Source organism: Thalassophryne amazonica, chromosome 23, assembly GCF_902500255.1.
Source record: "Thalassophryne amazonica chromosome 23, fThaAma1.1, whole genome shotgun sequence".
NCBI lineage: Eukaryota > Metazoa > Chordata > Actinopteri > Batrachoidiformes > Batrachoididae > Thalassophryne > Thalassophryne amazonica.
Window position 1 is genome coordinate 13,242,074 of NC_047125.1, and position 22,372 is coordinate 13,264,445.

The window sequence follows — 22,372 nt, forward strand, 5'->3', positions numbered from 1 at the left end:
AATGCAAAACGCTCATCAAATGAATCAATAGTATACATCATTCTAATACTACACAAATCATACAAATGAAAAATAAACCGAATCAGATTTAGTATCCCGATTGCAAACAGTTATTGTTGATGTAGTTCATAATATCTAAATCACTAATGACTGACTCAAACATAAAAAATGTGCTTCAGAATACATTATTTAATAGAGTATTTACAGATTTCAATGGGGGGGGGGTGCCCTGATACTTCATTCATCCCACTGGGTGAAATTTGCTTCCGCTGCCTGTAAAATGAGTCATCACATCCAGCTTGTTAAGACCAGTCAAATAAAATAAATACCATCCAGACTAAAAAAAAAAAAAAAATTTAAACGAGGATGGACAGATTAAAATCTGGTTAATGTTTATTCACCAGTTCAACAGAAAAAGGCAAGTTGATTTTGCTTATTTACTGTACAATATTCCTGTCTGCTACCTGGACACGTCTGAGCTTGTTGCAGGGAATAATCTTATCATCACACGCATGATGGAAATTAGGAGCATAAGGTTCTTTGATCTCTTCCAACATATGTGGTTTTGAAGTTACATGTAGATCGAATTGAGCTTGTTCATTTCTTTCATGTCTAAAGCATCTGGTGGCCATCAAAGCCACTGCTTGCACAGTAATTGACTAAACAACTATGTTATTAAGAACAGCTATATCAATAAATACTTTAGTTATGCTGGATTTATCAGTTTATATTTTGTTTAATCAAATGTATATACTTATTTAAATTAATAAACGACTTGCTCTTTTTTTCCTAATATAAATGTTTAAAAGATTTTGCATTTTTGTTCAAATGATTTTAAAAAGTATAGGCATTTTTAGAAATAAAGAACCGGAGGAAGAAATTATGGTGGCTTTTCTTAAAATTAATGATTACATTTTGAAAAGTAACATCATCATTTTGTGTTCAGTTGTTTTAAATTGATTTTCTACATAAAATAACTGCATAATTTTATTTAAACATTGTCTGTTAGCTTTCAAAATGTTTAAAAAGATAAGTTTCAAGAAAAAACATAGTAATAATTTGTTCAGCTAATATGTTTCTATGTATAAAAGCTTTTGTCACTTAAAACAATATTTTAAAGAAAGGATAAGTACTCTAGCACTGATTTGTTCAGAAAATTTGCAAAAATAAATAATATCAATAAAAAAAGTCTCTTTTTTTTCCAAGGAAGCATTTAAACAGATTATCAAAGGTCAGCAGAACATTTGTAATATTTTCAAAAATTCCTTTTATTAGGTTTTATTAGATTATGTCATGGCCCACCATTCAGTTATAAAATACCTAAAAATTCTAGCATAATTTACCGCTAAATTTCTGCAACACTGAATGTTGTATAATTTCAGGTTACAGGTTAAGAAAATGCTTTAAAAAACAAAAGAAAACTTTCCTGTTTATTTTTGACACCCTTTATTCTGAGTTATTTGCTGCGATTACCCACACTTCCTACAGAATTTGAATGCACCAACATGAATAAATCCAAATTCTTCCGTTTATGACAGAAAAATATCGTGTTTGATTAAATTATACACATGTATATGGAAACATCACACAGACTGTGCATTATGTACTGTTACTGCACAAAAATATTTTGCAAATAAAAGTAGAAGCTCTCATAAAAATATGAAAATAGGGTAACATTAATTTTGATCTGAACATTTCATCTGCTGATTAGGCAGATGAAGCTCTTGTAGGAATCAATCACTAATGGAAGCTAAAATTAATCCCTTGAAATAATGGATATTAATACACATATTTGTTTTGCACTAGTCCTGTAAATGCAACATAAAGGATTTTCTTTTCAGAGCTGTGCAGATTTTTTTTGCACCATTCCAATACAGTATGCATTCAAATATTAGTACAAAAAAAACAAAGCGATCACCAAGCGCCCCCTGCTGTTTTAAATGACCCAAACTTTCACCATGAAGGAGGTTAAAAATCACACTGAGGCAAAGTGATTTAAGAAGCAACAAACTGATTTTATGAATATGAGTATTTGTCATTACAAAGATGATATTACATCTCTTAAAATTTTTTTTGGCAAAATATGGGAAATAACCTTCGCCTCCATGTAAACCGAAAAACAGCTAGAAACATTTGGTCCGGTACATGAAGCGATGAAGTATACACAGCTTTTACATTCAGTAGCATCTCCTTTTTAGCCCTCTAAGCGCATGCAGCCTGAGAGTGGAAAACGCGGACCGTCCTGAAATCGAAAATCAGATCAGTAACAAACACCAACATGTTCACGGGGACTTCGACACAGATCATCCCGCCTGATCTCCGGAAGCTTTCTAACAAGCATCGCAATACTGTTGAGGTTGTTCCAACCAGCGACTCCTCTCTTGATCTAACGGCTTTTTGGATGTTTGCTCAACTGAGACAGACACACACACACACACACACACACACAAACAAGGGCAACATTGTTGCACTTTTAAGCAGGAGATGAAAGTAGCAAAGTAGCAGCAGCAATGTGAGCGCGTTACCGCGAAAATCACAGAGGTGTTGTTTAGTCGTGACTCCAACTGAGCCCTGAGGTGGATTCTACCAGGTACGAGAACGTGTTTGACGAATGTCACACAGGCGAGTACATTCACACGAAGCTGTCCTCTCACACCTCCACAAAGACACATGGAAACATTCACGCCTTATTTTGGTTCCCCTGATGGACACGCGTAAACACCGACAGAGGGGCGGAAAGGGAGCGTACAGGTGGATGGGGGGGGTCGAACCCTCCGACGGAAGGTGAAGATGCTCCAGAGGGATTGAAATGGCAGCAATTCCTCAGGTTCACTCCCCCCCCCCCCCCCCCCCATCCTCCTCCCGCTCTGGTTCCCAGAGATGGTTGATGGATGGTTTGCATGGGGGGTGAGATTACGAAAGGGGTACAATCAAATGAAAGGATTAAGGGATGTCCCTCGACTGGGTTAACGTTACCCTGAAAGATACAAAGAAAAGACATCAGTGGAAAACTATGTTAGAACTTGGGGGATGAAAAAATAAATACCCGTTTTTGCTAAAGAGCACTTAGTGCCAGTTGTTTGTCGGGTACTGAGTAGGTACTCACAGTAAACGGGTTCACTGACATGGGCCGAGGTACTTTGGGCTGAGAGTCAGATGCAGGAAAAGAGTCAAATCCTGAATAATAGAAATAACATCTGGTTAAGCTAAGGTCCTCAATTTTGCGGTGTTAACGTCCAAACAAAAAGCTCTATCAGAACATTTAGACGGATCAAGAACACTTTCTAGCCGTATCTTGTGTCCAAGCCAACAATTAAGAAAAGACTTAACTGCAGCAAATGCAGAATGTTTACCAGCACTGATTAGCGTCTTTGTTTCTGTAAAATTGTACTTCATGACTTACCGTTGGCTGCCCGGTTGCTTGTCTCGTGAGGAAATGCATTCTGGGATGCAATTGCTGGGAAGGAGGCAGATGGCGGGAAAACTGACGTAGGTAAGGTGACAAATGCGTTGGAGTCACCTGGAGAAGAGACTGACCATTAGCTCTCAAAGATACACTGGACAATAATCAGCTAACATGTAACATATCCAGACACAAACACATGTAATTCACCAGCCTACTGAGCCAGACTCCATAGCATAGCATAGGTAATGCTAACTATAATGGCTAGCATTAGGCATTTATGACACAGAAGCCAACTGTTGACTTACACTGAACACATCCATATAAGATGGAAAATTTATTGTTGGTGACATAATGGTTAGCTAAAGTGGTTTAATTTATCTACTGAGCTAAGTTCAACATTAGGGTTGAACATTGACCTGCAAATATTTTGCACATTATGAGAAGGTGGACAAACTCGGACATTTGTGCTGCCAAAACTAACCACCATCTGCAGGAGGGCACTGGTTAATTTATTTATTTTTGGAAATGCATCAGAAGCCTACAAATTTTCACAATACTTTTGGATTGCCACAAGTATGAATTGTCTACTATGCTTAGGCTGACATCTATCACTCGCCAACATTAGCCATTTAAGCCACATCAGCTAACCTACATTTACACACAAAGCTCATTCGTCAACCATAATATATAGTCTATAGTAATAGAGTCAGCAGCTGGTTAATGTTAACTTAATGCACATCAGCCACTACTTACAAACCTCTAACACACCTATAAACTAGAATAGCTATTTTGTCAACTGAGCTAACATACACAGCTAGCAAACATTATCCAACCAATAGGTAAACTATCATAAACTGACATACAATCACAACTATTCTATGTACAAAAGATTAAAAACACTGGTTAATTAGTATTAGTGCATTTTTAAGAGGAAGCAAGCTAGATAATGTGAATGATATGAATAAATTATTGTACAAGTTTGGTTTTAAATGTTAACTGCAAATCACTTTGATTAATTTTGATTCCAAAGTTGAAAAAAAAAAAAAAATTAGATTTGAAGTCTACTTTCATTAATAAACTGATTTCTGTGAATACTAATATTAACTGTTAACTCTCCTTATTAGTAGGATTGTGCAAATGAAGTAACAAATGTTTGTCATTTTTATTTTTTGATGGCATTCTGGTGTCTTTCAATTAAGAAATTTAATCAATTAATTAACAAAAGGATTAAAACGATAACGAAAATAAGTGGGTGCAGGTCAAATCCAGATAACTGGGAGGCAGCTGGAAATCCTAAAAAAGATAACACAATGCTAAATACTCTCGGTTGATGAGCATGTTGTCTTAATAATTTGCAGTTGTTTAATTGGTATCCCAGTGCAATATATATATATATATATATATATATATATATATATATATATATATATATAATATATATATATATACACTCAACAAAAATATAAACGCAACACTTTTGGTTTTGCTCCCATTTTGTATGAGATGAACTCAAAGATGTAAAACTTTTTCCACATACACAATAATCACCATTTCCCTCAATATTGTTCACAAACCAGTCTAAATCTGTGATAGTGAGCACTTCTCCTTTGCTGAGATAATCCATCCCACCTCACAGGTGTGCCATACCCAAGATGCTGATTAGACCACCAATGATTAGTGCACAGGTGTGCCTTAGACTGCCCACAATAAAAGGCCACTCTGAAAGGTGCAGTTTTATCACACAGCACAATGCCACCAGATGTCGCAAGATTTGAGGGAGCGTGCAATTGGCATGCTGACAGCAGGAATGTCAACCAGAGCTGTTGCTTGTGTATTGAATGTCATGTCTCTACCATAAGCCATCTCCAAAGGCGTTTCAGAGAATTTGGCAAGTTACATCCAACCAGCCTCATACGCGCAGACCACGTGTAACCACACCAGCCCAGGACCTCCACATCCAGCATGGTTCACCTCCAAGATCGTTCTGAGACCAGCCACTCGGACAGCTGCTGAAACAATCGGTTTGCATAACCAAAGAATTTCTGCACAGACTGTCAGAAACCGTCTCAGGGAAGCTTGTCTGCATGCTCGTCGTCCTCATCGGGGTCTCGACCTGACTCCAGTTCGTCGTCGTAACCGACTTGAGTGGGCAAATGCTCACATTCGCTGGCGTTTGGCACGTTGGAGAGGTCTTCTCTTCAACTTTATGCGAAAGAGATGTGTTGCACTGCATGAGGCAAATGGTGGTCACACCAGATACTGACTGGTATCCCCCCCCAATAAAACAAAACTGCACCTTTCAGAGTGGCCTTTTATTGTGGGCAGTCTAAGGCACACCTGTGCACTAATCATGGTGTCTAATCAGCATCTTGATATGGCACACCTGTGAGGTGGGATGGATTATCTCAGCAAAGGAGAAGTGCTCACTATCACAGATTTAGACTGGTTTTGTGATCAATATTTGAGGGAAATGGTGATACTGTGTATGTGGAAAAAGTTTTAGATCTTTGAGTTCATCTCATACAAAATGGGAGCAAAACCAAAAGTGTTGCGTTTATATTTTTGTTGAGGTACATACACACACATTTATTATTTACATTAAGATCCTATTGTCTTACTTACACTTTGTACATGTTCAATAAAACCCCTCTATCTATCTATCAATCAATCAACCATAAGCAATATTTATGTTTATGTTTACTTTTGACAAGAGCGGAAGTTAGCTTTGAGTTAGCGGAAGTTAGTGTGCATGCTGTCATCCGTAAAATGTTTTGTAAATCACTCCAGAGGTGTTATCAGGTTACAAAAACTGTGTTTTCAGTTTTAGAAGTGTTTATTTCTCGCTAGCTTTTACGTAATATATGATAAAGCGGTTATATTTACACACAAAGGAAATGGTTTGCAGCTATCCTTTGTTGTCACCACGCTAACGTTCGCAAAATCTCTTTTAAATCACTTCAGAGGTTTTGTTAGTTTCCGAAAGCAGCGTTTTCATTTTTAGAAGTGTTTATTTCTCACTAGGTTATACAGAATATATGAGAAACATTATATAAACACACAAATGAAGCATTTTTAAAGAGACCTGCCACTGACATCACGGTGAGCTCTACTCTGAATGGCTGTCATCCGCCTCACCAAAAAAAAACAAAAAAAAAACGGAACAGATTGAAACAGAATGTGACTTTTTATTCTCTTAAAATAGGTCAATGTTAGTCATGGCTGAACTTGTCCAAGGTCTGTGTCCCCAGGAGTGCAGCACCAAATTCTGGGCCCTAGGTATTAGCCATATTGAGACCCACCCCCCCCCCCACCCCCCCCCCACTGTTATGTTCTTTTTTATTAACGCAAACACCAAATTTCTAATGCGTAGCCAAACCAGGTCTAAATCATGTATACCTTAGATCACACCTGGGAGTCAGAACCCTTTTTAAAGTTGGGGGAGCAATATTGAGTTGGGGGTCTGGGGGACCAAACTGCACCATTTTCTAGAAAAATGGTGCAATTTGGTGCATTCCCATCTGTTAAATGCACAGGAATGCACCAAATTGCACCATTTCTAGAAAAATGGTGCAATTTGGTCCCCCAGGACCCCTCAACTCAATATAGCTAGCTTTCAAGCTAACCTCTCTTTTCAAAGAATTTGGTTAGCAGCTGCTTTCCCTCATTTAGTTTTCTTTCCTGTCCTTTTTTCTCTTCTTTTTTGAAATCCGGACTTTGATTTTTTTAGGAAAGACATATTTTATTTCAGCCTAAACACTAGGGCTGCAACTAACGATTATTTTACTAGTCAGTTCATCGGTCGATTATTTTTTCAATTAATCGTTTTTTTTTGTTTTTTTTTTTATACTTACATGTGAGTTTTGCCATTATTTCTTTAAATGAGTTATTATGAAAAGGCCTTTATCACGCAACATCAACATTTGACCTTGTAACAAAGTTATGTTATATTCTCGTCAAAAACATACCTGGAGTAGAGTTTTGTTTTATTTTGCACATACATAATCACCGACACACCACAAAGAGATTTCCACCAGGTTTCACATGATTATGAGCATTTTTAGATGTCTACAGCAACTATCTCAACAACTGACAACATATTAAAGCAAGAGTCTATGAAATTATTTTAAAGGCCTGACTAAAGTGTAATATGTGATCTTTAAAAACATATTTTCATGAAAAAAGACACGAATGTGCAGTTTACTGCATTTTATTTTTTTCTTGTGTAAAAACACAGCTTAGATGTGGTTTGACCGAAACAAATTGTCATTAAACTTAAATAAAACAGGGATGAAGTGGAGGTTTAAGAGTCACTCGGTGTTCACAGGAAACAGTTATTTCTATATTTATTTATGTTCATTGTTAGTTGGTTTAATCTTTTCTGTTTTGTTTTATCAGATTCTTTTTGTCCGTTTCTCTAAAACTGTATTGTGGCATTATTAGTTATTATTACTATTATTGTTGTTTCTACTATTATTATTATTGATATATAAATAAAAATAAACGAATAAAATATTACAATTTGTAATACATTTGACTCGCTGAGCCATGAATTATTATACAGAAAACAAATGTGCTGACAGCTGCAACAGCTTAATGCTAACTTCAACATGAAAAAGCCATAGACACGCTAACGCGTTAGCATCGGTTTTTAAGTTATAAAACACATCTATCAACTGTTTCAGAAGACCATAACAGGTCACGTTAACATAAAAAGGTAAATATTACTCTCAGACATATGCTCTTTGGGGTTTTAGTAGGGAAAAATTAAGATTAAGCGAAATAAAACACTGAATCAACAAAGCACCAGATCGAAGCACTGCTTCGATCTGCGAATCACTGCTTCGATTGGTTCAAGGTTCAAAGCAAAGACGCGCTGCTGAAACGGTTGATTTATATGGAAGAAACGAAACATTTGCGGTAAAACAAAGTTATTTAACAAGTAACTGATGACTAAATTAGTTTACAACTATTTTAATAATCGATTATAAATTGATTAGTTGTTTCAGCACTACTAAACACCTCTTTCTGGGATGTGTGTGTGTGTGTGTGTGTGTGTGTGTGTGTGTGGTGGGGGGAGTGTCGCCTGTGCGCCTGGACTAAACCATTGTACAACTGTGCAGAGGTGGGAAGGGCCCTCAGAGATCTTTCAATATTATTGTTAGAGCAGAATTATGTTTTGCAACATTTATACATTCATTCTAATTATACGCTTTTACAACATGAATTGTATGGACATTAATTAAATGCAATACAAAAATGTATTTAATGCCAGTTTTTTTGGGGCCCCCCCCCATGCTCTGGGCCCTGGGCACATAGTACCCTTTACCCCCCAGTCCAACGCCCTGTGTGCGTTCCCTGTGAATTTGAAGACTGGCAGTAATAGGACTGGACTTATGTTGAGCACAGAGACGGACAGACGCAAAGTCTTTGCAAATTTAAATAAATTATTACCTGAAGCCATCAAATATGGCCATTGGGTAATAATTTATTTTAATATCACTGTTGAATTGCCCATCTAGGTTTTTTATGTAAAAAATGCAAGCACTGGTCTTTCTTGAAACATGACATTTTAATCACAGTTTCTAATTTTATATATAGTAAAACCAACGTCAGACTGTGTGATGTCAAACAATGACTTTTGATTTGAAAGCCTGGATTTATAAGAACTCCTAAAGACTACATGTGCAGTGGATCGCACATGTAGTTCCCACTGACAGCAGCCTTTTCACACTTGACAAAAGGTGCAGAATAAAACGGCTTGGTTACGGGTGGAGGACACCCCTCCATAGCACTCCACAAACTGCCCCCCCCCCCGACCACGAGTCTCACCTCCTGAGGTGCTGCTGAAAGGGTTACTGGGGGAGAGGGCGACAGGCTGCTGGGAAGCTGAGCCAGAGCTGAAGCTGAATGGGTTTGGGAAATCTGAGACACACACACAGAGAGGGGGAGACACGAGGAGATAATTCAGTGTGTGTGTGGGGTTAACCGGGCACATTCCAGGCTATTCAAGCCGCTCTGCTCCGGGGTCAGACAAATGGACCCTAATTAGGGGTGCTGGGTGGCATTCAAACTGAAGGAATGCAGCGTAAATGCAGGTTAGCAGAAGAGATCAATGCAGCTGATTCTCAGCACCTACTTGCAAAGGTTTGGGAACTGGAAACCGCATCCACACCAGGGGAACTGAGAAGAGGAGGAAGACCAATAAGTACGTGAGAATTTTTAAAAACATCTGTCACGCTGACAAAAACATTATCTGACTGGACTTTTTTGTTCTGTTTTGTTTTGGTTTTTTTACCTGGCAGGGGTCGAGCTGGATGACAACCTGCTGCCAAAGAGGGTGCTGTTCTGCGGTGGGCCACCAGATGGTGCTGCAACACAAACATTTAATACAGACCACAACATAACCAAAGTGACGGTTTATTTGTGAAATCAGGTGCTGCAACACGAGCTGTAGTGAGTAAAAAAAAACCACACACACAGAGAGTTTGAACTGTTCATTTTAAGCGTGGCTAAACTGCTAAAATAATAATGTAGAATAGATTGTTATGTCTGCATTCAGCCCAGTAGGAATCAATGTGAGACAGAGCGAAAACAACAAAAAAAATCAATACTGTACTCTGTTAGAGGGGACACTGTGATAAAAGTCGAAAACAACGGCTTCTTATTGGTCTTTTTATTGGGATTGTCTGAGAGCAGGGAAACACAATGAGCATAATTCAGCTGCTAAAAGCCTCTGGCATTTGGAGTAAGGAGTTATGCAACTGAGCTGAGCACGCCCTGATGGTTTCTCTCCCCTCTATCTGTTACTTCTGCTTCTGCAAGACACATTTACCGCAAACACACACACACAGAAAAAGTGCACTCAACCACACCAAGAACTTACTGTACATGCAAACATCTGTCACCTGTGGCCGATGAGTCAGAGAAGACGCTGTCTAGATGCGACACGGCGGCGTATTTATCCTGGGCGTTGGGGGTGGTGATGGGTGGCGTTGTCTGGCCGATGCCAGCAGCAGCCTGCTGCTGGGACAAAGACTGAGGCAGAGCATGAGGGTGGTTCAGGCTGACAAAATCCACACTGAGAGACTTTGGAAAGGCCCTGAAGGGCCCCGTGGCCCCCGAGGCCGACACCGTGCGACCTGACAGAAGGAAAATAAGGCATTTAGAGCCAGTCTCCATGAAAGCTTTTGAAAAGTACATCAGGATCCACATGTGGATCACAGATTACTTGTTTTTAGTACACAGTAATGCAGACATTTAGTCTGAAGGATGTTTCTCAAAACTCCACCAATCTTTTTGTAAGAATAAATTAACTGATATCAAATAATAATATTTTGGTATTAAATTCTGGAGCACTTTTCTTTGTTATATGTTGGGGGGAGCTCAAATATCTGTGAGTAAAATTGCCTCAAAACATGGTACATAGTTCAATTTTAATCACTGCATTTTGGATTTGATGGGGCTCCAGATGTGAATTATGGATTTCTTGTTTTCTTTTCGATGGAAATATGAGGCAATTTTGGACATGTCGGTCAATTTCTCAAAACATTTGGAGACAATCTTCATAAATATTTTTGGAAAAATAAATTTGATGATGTAAAATAAATAACCTGTTATAATTGATCGGCATCTTGATGTGGATTCTGGATCAAGCATGTTTTTCAGTAAAATGATGATTTTCTTAAAAAAAAAAAAAGATGCTTATTAACTTGGTAGTTTGGTTAATGTTACCAAGAGGAACAACTCAAGAAATTTTAGTATTGATCAGGATCCAGATGTAGGTTCTTGATCACTTATTTTCCTTTTACATTAATGAAGTTGCTTTAATGTATAATAGGGTTGTAGAAATGCAATAATTTTACTGTTACACCACAAACTTTCACGCAGGACAATGAGGTCATTGTTGTTGTCATTGGACACTGATAGCAAATCCAAACTCTGAAGCTAGCCAACAAAGTGCCGATAAAATAAATACAATGGGAAGATTACAGCATAGGCAGGATATTAATCAGTGAAGTTAGTATCTTTGCACAAACATTAGCAACAAGGCATGCTGGAACAACATACAGATATAGAATTGACACGGACGATCATGCAACCGTCCAGAGAAGCCTTCGCTAAATTTGTCTGATATGACCAGTGTCCTGTAGAGTTCAGAGATATGGCCTATATCGGGGAACATACCTTGACTGGCCAGTTACTGTGTATTGTGAGATTACAGCTGTGCCCTACATACATTTTAAGTGCTTCAACACCAACGTAGTGCAACATACCAGCAGCTACCCGCTAACCGAGGTGACGGCAGCAGTTGCTACGGCCTAAAAATAGTGTTACATTCAGCTTTCTCCTCTGATGGAACAGTGTTTATGTGTCTGTACTTTGAAGTAATGAAACCCTGACTGATGATGAAAAATATCAACCCCAGCTGTAGCTTGTGATGGCAGCTAGCTAGCATGAATGGCACATGGCTCCTCTGGCGGCGCTGCACAGTGGAATGTGCAAGCATGCGGGGCGCGGTCAGCACTAGCGCAGGCCGGACGTGTAGCAGCTTTTATGAATAATACAGCACGAAGAAGCTTATTGATCTCAGCCATTCAGCACGTACTCAAAGTCATCATCAGTCTCCTTACCTAAAGTGAAATGGTTTTTGAAAGTGCTACTTGCTACGAGTTTGGAAAAGAGGGGCAAGAAAAAGAAGAGAGGGAGATTAAACACTTAAATGACTAAATTGACAATTCTGAGTTAGAAAGAGTTCCTTAAACAAACAGCAAGGGCTGCTAAATGCCATTGTTTTCACACAACCAATAGGGGGCAGTAAGTGTACACATCAAAACTTACATTATGACATTTCACATTTAACAATTATTATATTATGATGCACACTGTAGCAGAGTTACTCAACATCATCATATAAAATATGACAAAAAACCCCCCTGAAATTATTGAAAAATGCACAATTACACATCGCTAACATTGGCGGTGGTCCATTCAAGTACAGTTTGATATGTCGGGCATTATATCATGGTGCAGTTCTAATATACTAAATATGAAGAATTGCAGCGATTACTGAGATCTAGCTCCGGACAGATGGCCTCAAACAGAAGCGATTAAAATATCCCCATATGGTCTCTCACTCACTCAGGTATAATTCTCACCTTCACTCATTTACCTTCAGGAAGTTCATGGTCTAGAACAGTGAGAAACCGGCATGTGAAGGTCACAGTTCACCAAGAATGTGGTTTAGTTTGCAGTTTGATGACACATAAAATGCAACAGATTTCGAAAGTATGTGAAAGTTTGCTCCAGAAAAAAAAATAGGTTTTTGAACTTTGAACATGCAATTGATTAGCATTTTGTCCAGGGTGTACACCACCTCTCGCACTGTGACTGCTGGGATAGTTTCTAGTCCCCCATGACCCTTAAATAGAGTAAGCAGGTACAGAAAATGATGGAATGAATGAAATTTTTGAATGTGTTGAAAATCCGACAAGTTAAAACAAGACCAAGCACAATGACGGACTGTCCCAATTTACCACAGGCACCCTTCTAGGCTTTCTGAGGTTTTCCGAGAAGATAAAATAATCCAATCTGCTAATCTGAAGCATCATTACTGAGCTAGATGTAGGAATTTTATGACGGATCATATTAGTCTTATAAAATCTTAATCGGTTTTGAAGTTTAACTTTTATTTACTTTTCTTATTTATCCTCTTTCCAAACTGGTTTACAACACATTCCCCTATTCACTGTAGAAAAGCCCAACATATAATCTCGATTGGCTAAAAAAAAAAAAAAAAAAAAAAACACAGCTACACAGAATCCATTCTATAACACACTGTACTTTAACATCCCGCTTATAAACTTCTTGTAGTTCTACTTCCGTACTTATTGCACACTGTGGGCCGTAAATGACTGTCACGGGCCTCAACTGGCTCTTGGGCTGCCAGTTTGAAACCAGTTAAAATAATCAGTGGCTTGCACAATTTTGACAACATGACAGGAGTATGTAAGTTGTGAAAGTGAGACAAACCTGAGGGTCGTGGAAGGGCGGGGAAAGAGGGGGCGTGGTTATGAGCTCCCAGCGCCGATGACAGCGAGCTTGGACGCTGTCTCTCAATCCCACACAGGGCAGGATCTGTGGTCAGACACCGAGACTCAATCAGCTTCCATATTGATCGCAAAAGACATTTGGTGAAGATCAACGTCCGACCTTTCAGGGGCGGGTCTCTGAAGCTTTGGGAGCGAGAGGGACGGGCGGTGAACACGTCTGTTCTCATGTCGGCGGGAGAGATGGTGGGAGCTCGATCCCATGATGGCAGCTGGGACTGAGGCTGGACAGACAAGAGGAACAGAAGGGCAGCAGAGGAAGAGAGAGCAAGACAAAGGCAGAAGAAGTCTCAATAATTCATAAGCTCCAGCTTTGATGCGGAGGCTACCTGCCCTCCCTCTGCCCGGCTCATCAGTCTCTGTCTGTTGTAGTCTAAAAGAAATTCAGCTCGTTCCCCATCTTGTATTATATTCTTTGAGGACGCTGCCTCAGCTGCTTGTTTCACTTCATTTACACTTTATTTCACCAAAGCCACACTTCCTCTTTTTTAACACCAATCATCCTGATTCTGGAAGAACTCCCCCTTCACATGTTGACTACCCTCAAATCACCTCCATCATTCTCCGTCAATATGCACGTACACATGCATGCCCACTCACCAGTGTTCTTGTGGACCTGGTGTTGGGGGGCAGGTTATGGGTGGGGGCCTGGTTGCCTAAGGGACCATGGGACGGGGCCACCGCTTGGATCCCTGGACTCCAAGGACCCTCCACGTCCCTCCGGTTCTTACTTTTGGAAAAATGCCTGAAAAACATCAGATATTCAATAATGTGAAGGGACTCTTCATGACTTAAAAACAGAATTACAGTGACATTTCAACAAGCAAATATAGGTCACCAGGTGTCTACAAAACAGATGTTTAGTGTGTAGTAAAAAATACTCTACATTCACAATCACATTCTCATTTCTCTAATATGAAACCTGTTTCTGTTCCTGTTGCTTTAAATGGAAAGGAATTGTGCTCCTTGCCACGCCCCCTTTCCTCTAATGCAGTTCCAATTCCTGAATGTGCCGAACGGAGCGAGCAGGAAATCTAGTTTTTTTTGTTTTTTTTTAATGCATGCACAGATGTTTTGACACTCACAACATAAAAGTGTGGTATTTACTTTTTTTTTTTTTTTTTTTTTTTTATAATACTGTCAGGAAGTACGTCACATTTTTTTTGACACGGTCAAGTTTCAGTCACTATTTTTAACACTAACCCTAACCATAACCCCAACTGTCACCTCAAATTTTGTGGTACCATCATAAAATAGTGATACCATCATGAAAATGTAACATATTTCATGACGATATCACAAAAATCACTTTCGTGACGCCATCACAAACTTGCCGTGAGATTGAGTTGGAATTGGATATAAAACGCCACAACAGCAAAATCCAAAGACTCAGAGAATATATTTTTTTTAAAGTAAATTTGTGGTTTTCATATCACTTTGTTTGTCCTAAATTGTTCCCTTATTTGACAAGCAAAGATTATGAGCTGCCAAATTACTTAACATTCAACAAAGCTAGCTTTTTTGGGAACACTAAGTAAAAAGTAAGTCCTCAAAGGCCCTGAGGGCCATCAAACCAGTGTTTATGTCTGGTATTTGTGGTGTGAAGTGGACAAGAGTCCATGACTCGTCTCCCCAGTCCATTTCAGATTACTTCTCATAGGCTGGTACCCATTTTACAGTTGGGTGGACTGAGACAATGCAGATCAAGTGCCTTGTCCAAAGTAGCACAAGCAGGATTCAAACCCAGATCTACACATTACCAGGGCAGCTTCTTATCCACCTGAGTGACCTGCTCTGTGCTTCCTAAGTCAACTTCACAATAAAAGCTTTCTGACAGAAATGGTTGACCTTTACTGCGACATTGAGAATGCTCTGGGTGCTAGCAAATTAGCCAACATAACCGCTAGCAAATGCTGACTGGCAAAAACTTAAAAAATAAACAAAGAAAAAAAGCCTAACATTATCACATTTTATTTGAACATCACACAAAAATGCTATATGACCAAAATAGCTTTCATTACAAAAAACAAACTAGTAGTGTTCAGAAAATGTTTACTGAACAGTTAGCTTTAGCAACTGAAGCAACACTACAGCTGTATTTGTTAGCTTGTAATTTAGGAAATAATGTACAAAATCACACACAAATGAATGGTTTAGGTGAAGTCACACACAAATGAATGGTTTAGGTGAAGACACACACAGGCTTTTCACAACATGTGATAAGCCACTACTTGTAAATAATGTGGTCATATTGCGCAACTTTTCAGCAAGCTAATTTATGGCAACGGCTGTTTTAAATCAGATATGACTTTGTAAGCAAAATGTACACTGACTCTGCACATCTGAATAATGTTTTTTTTTATTTACATCTCAAAAATGATCTGTTAATGCGCCTGCGCCTTCAAAGCTACTGTGTGTAGAATTTAGTGTCACCTAGTGGCGAGGCTGCTAATGAACAGATGTTTTTTATGCTAGATTCCATTTCTGCTTATAAACACCTGCAAATTGTACACACTGCTTTAAATGGGAAAGAGCTATTGGAGGCCATTATAAATATACCCAACAAAACAACACAACACTTCTGTTTTTGCTTCTACTTTCAAGAGCTGAAGTAGAAATACGAGGGCTGTCAATAAAGTATAGGTCCTTTTTATTTTTTTTCGAAAACTATATGGATTTCATTCATATGTTTTTACGTCAGACATGCTTGAACCCTCGTGCGCATACGTGAGTTTTTCCACGCCTGTCGGTGACGTCATTCGCCTGTGAACACTCCTTGTGGGAGGAGTCGTCCAGCCCCTCGTCGGAATTCCTTTGTCTGAGAAGTTGCTGAGAGACTGGCGCTTTGTTTGATCAAAATTTTTTCTAAACCTGTGAGACACATCGAAGTGGACACGGTTCGAAAAATTAAGCTGGTTTTCAGTAAAAATTTTAACGGCTGATGAGAGATTTTGAGGTGATACTAGGAGATTTTTTTAATGAAAGACGTGCGGACGGGTCCGCGTGTCGGGACGCAGCCGGAGCGGTGCGGCAGCACAGGAAAAACACCTCCGTGTTGATAACCATTTGTAAAATCCAGGCGGCTTTTGATGGCTTTCAGTGGAGTGAGTATATGAGAAATTGATTAACAGCTGGACATGCTCCAACTTGTCCTTAAGGCTTCCAACAGAGGTGTTTTTCCTGTGGCGGAGCGTCACGGCGGCTGCAAGCCGACGTTGCAATCCGTCCGCACGTCTTTCATTAAAAAAAATCTCCTTTAACAGTGGAATATCCGGATAAAATGCTGAAACCGACTTCTTCTGAAACTTCTCTGTTCTCTCATGACGTCCTGGATCAATAGAGCCTGAAATGTGGAGGTTTTCAGCTTGAAACAGGCTGACGACGGCGCCTGGGAGCGCTGTGTGACGTCTCGCTCCGTGGGAAGTCCTTAAAGCGACAGTATCACCTCAAAATCTCTCATCAGCTGTTAAAATTTTCACCGAAAACCAGCTTAATTTTTCGAACTGTGTCCACTTCGATGTGTCTCACAGGTTTAGAAAAAATTTTGATCAAACAAAGCGCCAGTCTCTCAGCAACTTCTCAGACAAAGGAATTCCGACGAGGGGCTGGACGACTCCTCCTACAAGGAGTGCTCACAGGCGAATGACGTCACCGACAGGCGTGGAAAAACTCACGCATGCGCACGAGGGTTCAAGCATGTCTGACGTAAAAACATATGAATGAAATCCATATAGTTTTCGAAAAAAATAAAAAGGACCTATACTTTATTGACAGACCTCGTAAAATAATACTTCTTCTATGCGCACGAAAGGTACGCATTTAGTTCACTGGCAGGTTTGACATATCAAGACGCCGATTAAGCAGCATGATTATTGCACAATAAAAGGCTAGTGATGTTGAAAACAAGTCATTTGAGTGCTAAAGTTCACTTGTAATAGAATTCCTTAACAAAAAGTCACATAATTATGTTTTGCATAAAATCCCAACTATATTTAACAGTAAAATGTTGATTAAAAACTTATTTTTTTATTTAAACCATCTGATTTCTTGTTTTTGGCATTATCACTTAAAAACGTTATGAAAACAATTTGTACAGATCTAGATAATAAACATTAAAGGTGTTTCTTTTATAGTTTGAAATCTGTTCAGTCATCACTGTACATAGGGCATCAATTCAAACTAATCTAATTTTATTGCAAATTTGATTAGTTTCTAAGGCTTCGCTCTCACTTGGTCACATCGGCACCTCGTGTCACGGACGGTACCAAATGCTCACCATTTTTTCTTCTCATATTTGTCCTGGAGAAACTCTTTAAACTTCTGAGAGTCCTTCATGTCAGAGCAGGCGTCTGTCTTTGGGTCAAACACACACAGCCACGTCCTCCTTCCAACCTGCACACACACACACACAAACACAGGTTTTTGTGCAGCATAAAGAAAGCTGTTTGTTGAATAAAAACCTGGCTTTCGGATGACATTTTGACAGATGTAACATCTCACAGGCACAAACAGATTTTCTCATTAGTGACTCATCTCCTCTGCAAGCGTCAGTCAAACAACTGTGCAGAGTATTACTGCGTTATGATTCACGAGCCGTGTCCAGAGGATGACGTGGATCAGATAGCCAGCGCCTGATACATGCAAAGGGGGACAGAAGAGCTCACGCAAACACGGCAGCAGGTCGGAGTTTGGGTGGGACATATTTCTGTTTACCACAGGAGAAGAGAAACAAACTTCATTACGAACACTGGTTCAACTGGCACCAGCGAGAGATGCTTCATGTCCATGAGGAGAACCAAAAACCAGATAAAACAAATAAAAGCAGATTAAACAATGTCAAAAAGGAAATTCCAGAGCTGTTTGGTTCTGCTGGGTTTCTCTGAATTTTGCCACTGCAGCTACAAAAAACAAGTGCAAACCGTTTCTATGACACTGGATATTACCGTCGTGACAGTCACTGCTGCTCATAAAGTGAAATTAAGTTGGCAAAACTTTGGAAGGCACAAAATATTAATGGCAAATCCTTTCAAGGATGTGCATTATATGAAAAAATTAAGCTGCTATCACGCAGACAAACTCAGAGTACAAAAGCTCAGGTATTTCTGTGAATGACAATTCAAACTAGAGCACTGCACTGGTAGAGCGCAAAGCTCCGCCAACACTAGTTTCCAATTCCACAAATTATTTCATAAGCTAAAATATAATACAAAATACAGATCAAAGGGGCTTTTCAATGTTAAAATCAAATATCCACGAAATCCGCAATACGGATCAGATGCAGATCAAACATTGAGAGTGCCAGTTTGCACCTCACTGTCATAAATGAGAGTGACTGAGGCACTTTTGACTGCGATATGATGCAAAATGTACATCAAATGGGCTTTTCGATATTGAATTAAAATGTCCACAAAAGCCACAATCCAGATCAGATCTGGATCAAACTTTGGCAGTCGATATAGGAAACCATCCTACACAACACTGTTAAATATGAAAGAAATTTGATCTTTTTTGACAGAGTTATGAATTTCTGAAAATTTGTTCAATGTTAAAGATAGGGATTTTTCCCATTTTCCCAAGCTTTTTCCTGACTTTAACCTTTGACCTATGACCTTGAAAATAGAATCAGTTCTTGTCTATCAGGATATGAATCTTTAGTAAAAATTTAAGAATGATATATGAAAAATTGTGGGCTCCAGGCTGGTCACAAACAAACAAGCTGGGACAAAACAACCTCCTCCAACTTAGTTGGTGGAGGTAATAATAACAACAACAACAATAATAATAATAAAAGCATCTCAAAAAAATATGAAAGCCAAGAGTAAATCTGTATTTGGAGCAAAGTAATGAATAATAATAACAATTTTACTCCAATACCGCATACATTTTTTTTAATTGTTAAATGTTTAAATTCTGATTAACAGTTTAAAAAGCAAATATCAGATTATCAAAATATCCATTTTAAATATTTATTTTATTTATTATTATTATTATATTTTTGTTTCAGTTCCAAAACTGACCAATTCTGGAAGAGTTCTGCAAACATCTGGTGTCAAAGCAAGGTTCCAAACCTGATGTCTCACCTGCCACAGCATCCTTGCAAATGACTTTATCTTGAAGGGTTTAGGATAAAACAGTTAATTTTTCTGAAATGCATAAAAAAAGTTTGCAAATCTGGAAAATACTTTTGCTTCCAGATCACACCTTTGCACACATTTGGAAGTCTTGTGTTGTAGCAGAATTCCAGTATGGTTGATCCAGTTTGAATTCTGGAATAGACCTGATTCTGCATCAAACATTTATGTTAAATTGAGTGAAATCAGAGCTATGATGCTGGATGAGGCCCAAATCAGTGCAACATGCATTATAGTTAATGCTCATTTTTCTTTAAATGCAGCCAATCAGATGGCAAAGAGAGATGTTAATTGGAATGTAGAAGTGATGGATAATTATGTGAATTTGAAAAGTGAGGTTAAACCATACGTACATCTATCCATTTTCGCTTACACCAATTAGGGGGGTCTATCCCAGCAGTCATAGGGCGTGAGGCAGGGTACACCCTGGACAGGACGCCAGTCTGTCACAGGGCCACACATTCACACCCGCACACGCACCGACGGACAATTTAAAGGTTTTCAGTCCACCTAACGGGCATGTCTTAGGATGTGGGAGGAAGCCGGAGCATCCAGAGAACCCACGCAGACACGGGGAGAACATGCAAACTCCATGCAGAAAGGCCACACATGGGAATCAAACCCATGACCTTCTTGCTGGGAAGCAACAGTGCTAACCACTGAACCACTGTGCTGCCCTAAACTGTACGTGAAACAACATAATGAAAAGTTGCAAACTGCAACCCCTGTAGGCGCATGGGTTTGAGACTTGTGGGCTCAAGGGTTCACGCCCCTGCCTCGATTCTATGATGCAACAAAAGCAGGTCAGCAAAGTGCACCAAGCTCCACCTGCAAGCACCGCCCCCAACTCACCTCGTTGCCATGGTTTTGGAGAAATTCCACTTCCTGTTGGGAGAAGGTCGTCATGGAGATGGACTTGACTCTGTGGGGCGGGTTGAGGCCTCTCCTGGGACGCAAAAAAAAAAAAAAAAAAGAAATCAGAACGCATGAGACAGAAAAAACATGTGCAATCTCTGAGAAACGACAGTCTGAAACGTGCAAGATTTGCGCCTTGATAATCAGTTGAAGTCCCGAGACACGCCCACAGTGTCAAACCTGGAAAAGGACCAACTAACGGTCCGACGGTTACTCGGAGGGGAAAACGCAGAAACGCTAAATCAGTCCCCGCACGCGCATGTGTGGCGCACGCTACTGTTGCGCCACACACATTATCTGCGTGTAAAAGACACAGATACACAATAGTAAAAAATATATATATAAAAAAATGAAAAATGCGCCGATCGGGGCGGTGCGCGCTGCGGTCTTGGGCCTGGTACTTTTCCTGCTCCGTGCGCTCGCACATAAATCCAGGTTACTCACAGCATTCCGGAGCACGACGTGCACACGAAGCTGCCCACGGTGATGTCGGTGTATGTCACCCCGGGCTGATTGCACTCGAAGCAGTGTTTGTTTACTCCAGACTGGGACAGCTCGCGGACCTTCCGGGCGCAGATCTCCTGGTTGTCCCGGTGCTTTCGGTTGGACATGGTTGGTCCGTGCGCCCTGACGGCTCCTACGAGCCGAGCCTTCACTGCGCGGCGCGCGTTAACGCTCGCATTCTGGAAAGGTTTTTTTTTTTTTTTTTTTTTTTTTTTTTTTTTAATGCGGCTTCACCCTACGCAGAAGAGGCGGTGTGTCAACTTAGACAGAAAGCACCGGATGTGCACCCGCGTTTCTTCAAAATAAAAACATAAAGGATTCTAAGCGGATTCTACTTCAGGGAATTCCTTCAAAAATAAATAAATAAATTACAATATATCCACAAAATTCCTGAGGCAAACTGTTCCACCTGTGTGATTTCTTACGGTTTTCTTTGTAACGTGTCATAACTCAACATTGGGTGGCCGTCCTTTAGGAGCCTTCACAGTTTCAAACTCAACAAGAGATTATATTATATTAGATTAGATTATATAGAAGTTTATCAATCCTTTGGGAAGACTCCCTCAGGAAAATTGAGATTCCAGCAGCATTGTGTAGCAGCACACAGGGTAAGAAGCACACAGAGTATCAAAAGTGAAAGTAAAAAAACAATTTGCAAATAGACATATAAATCCATAATAATAAATACAAGAAATGCTGCTTGCTACTGGTTTACTGGCTGCTACTCTTCCTGTTCCTCCTCCTCCTCCACAAGCACGGCCATTCACTTTTACGTTTTTACACTCTGTTATACTCCTGAGGACTAAATTTGGAGGTTTTCCAGATTATATATCCAATTTAGCTTTGGAATACCCTGGGATCCCTCGGGATCTGAAGGAGATAACCGAGGGAGGAAGAAGTCAAATGAGTCTTGAATAGGACTCGAGGTCCATTGGTGCTGGTGCTTAAGTCAAAAGCATAGGACGCCCAGTCAAGTCCACAACCCATTTACAGCTGGTGGACTGACACAATGCAGATGAAGTGTCTTGTCCAAGGACACAAACAGGTAGTGCAATCACAAAATCCCAAATCCTTATTCCAGTGAGCTAACCACTCACTCGAGGTAACTGAATGTTGGGGGTTAAATAATATCAATCAACCACCCCCACCCTTTCCAAAAAACACTCAAGAAGATATCTTATTGATTCATTTGAGACCTTTGCCCCTAAGTGAGTCGTGCCTAATCACTAAAAGCGACACAGCTAGTTCAGTCTTAACACTAAAATATAAATACTGACCTTATCAAATCCAACTTTTTGTCCTACCAAATG

General features: G+C 39.6%; 1 protein-coding gene across 3 annotated transcripts; it reads right to left on the bottom strand.

Moving 5' to 3' along the window:
- Window positions 1-1,991: 1,991 nt before the first annotated feature.
- agfg2 (ArfGAP with FG repeats 2) lies at window positions 1,992-21,280 on the bottom strand. 3 transcript variants are annotated; one of them, XM_034164262.1, is made up of 15 exons: window positions 21,003-21,279; window positions 20,496-20,589; window positions 17,789-17,904; window positions 14,113-14,257; window positions 13,616-13,736; window positions 13,436-13,540; window positions 12,037-12,069; window positions 10,312-10,545; window positions 9,702-9,774; window positions 9,543-9,586; window positions 9,236-9,328; window positions 3,404-3,520; window positions 3,107-3,177; window positions 2,862-2,977; window positions 1,992-2,831 (listed from the first exon to the last, which is right to left on the bottom strand). In XM_034164262.1, exons 1-15 carry the CDS (start codon window positions 21,167-21,169, stop codon window positions 2,681-2,683), a joined length of 1,680 nt encoding a protein of 559 aa, XP_034020153.1. In that variant the 5' UTR covers window positions 21,170-21,279; the 3' UTR covers window positions 1,992-2,680. The 3 variants fall into 3 exon arrangements, with proteins under 3 accessions (XP_034020153.1, XP_034020152.1, XP_034020154.1); XM_034164261.1 differs by having other exon boundaries at window positions 1,992-2,977; XM_034164263.1 differs by lacking the exon at window positions 12,037-12,069 and having other exon boundaries at window positions 1,992-2,977; window positions 21,003-21,280.
- Window positions 21,281-22,372: the final 1,092 nt, after the last annotated feature.

Bases quoted from the DNA above. Each gene is read 5' to 3' on its own strand.
- agfg2 (XM_034164261.1), bottom strand. From the start codon at position 21,169: ATGTCCAACCGAAAGCACCGGGACAACCAGGAGATCTGCGCCCGGAAG. The intron at 10,546-12,036 runs GTAAGGAGACTG...TCCTTCTGTCAG, and splicing joins CAAAAACCATTTCACTTTAG to GTCGCACGGTGTCGGCCTCG. The intron at 3,521-9,235 runs GTGAGACTCGTG...TCTCTTCTCCAG, and splicing joins TTTCAGCAGCACCTCAGGAG to GTGACTCCAACGCATTTGTC.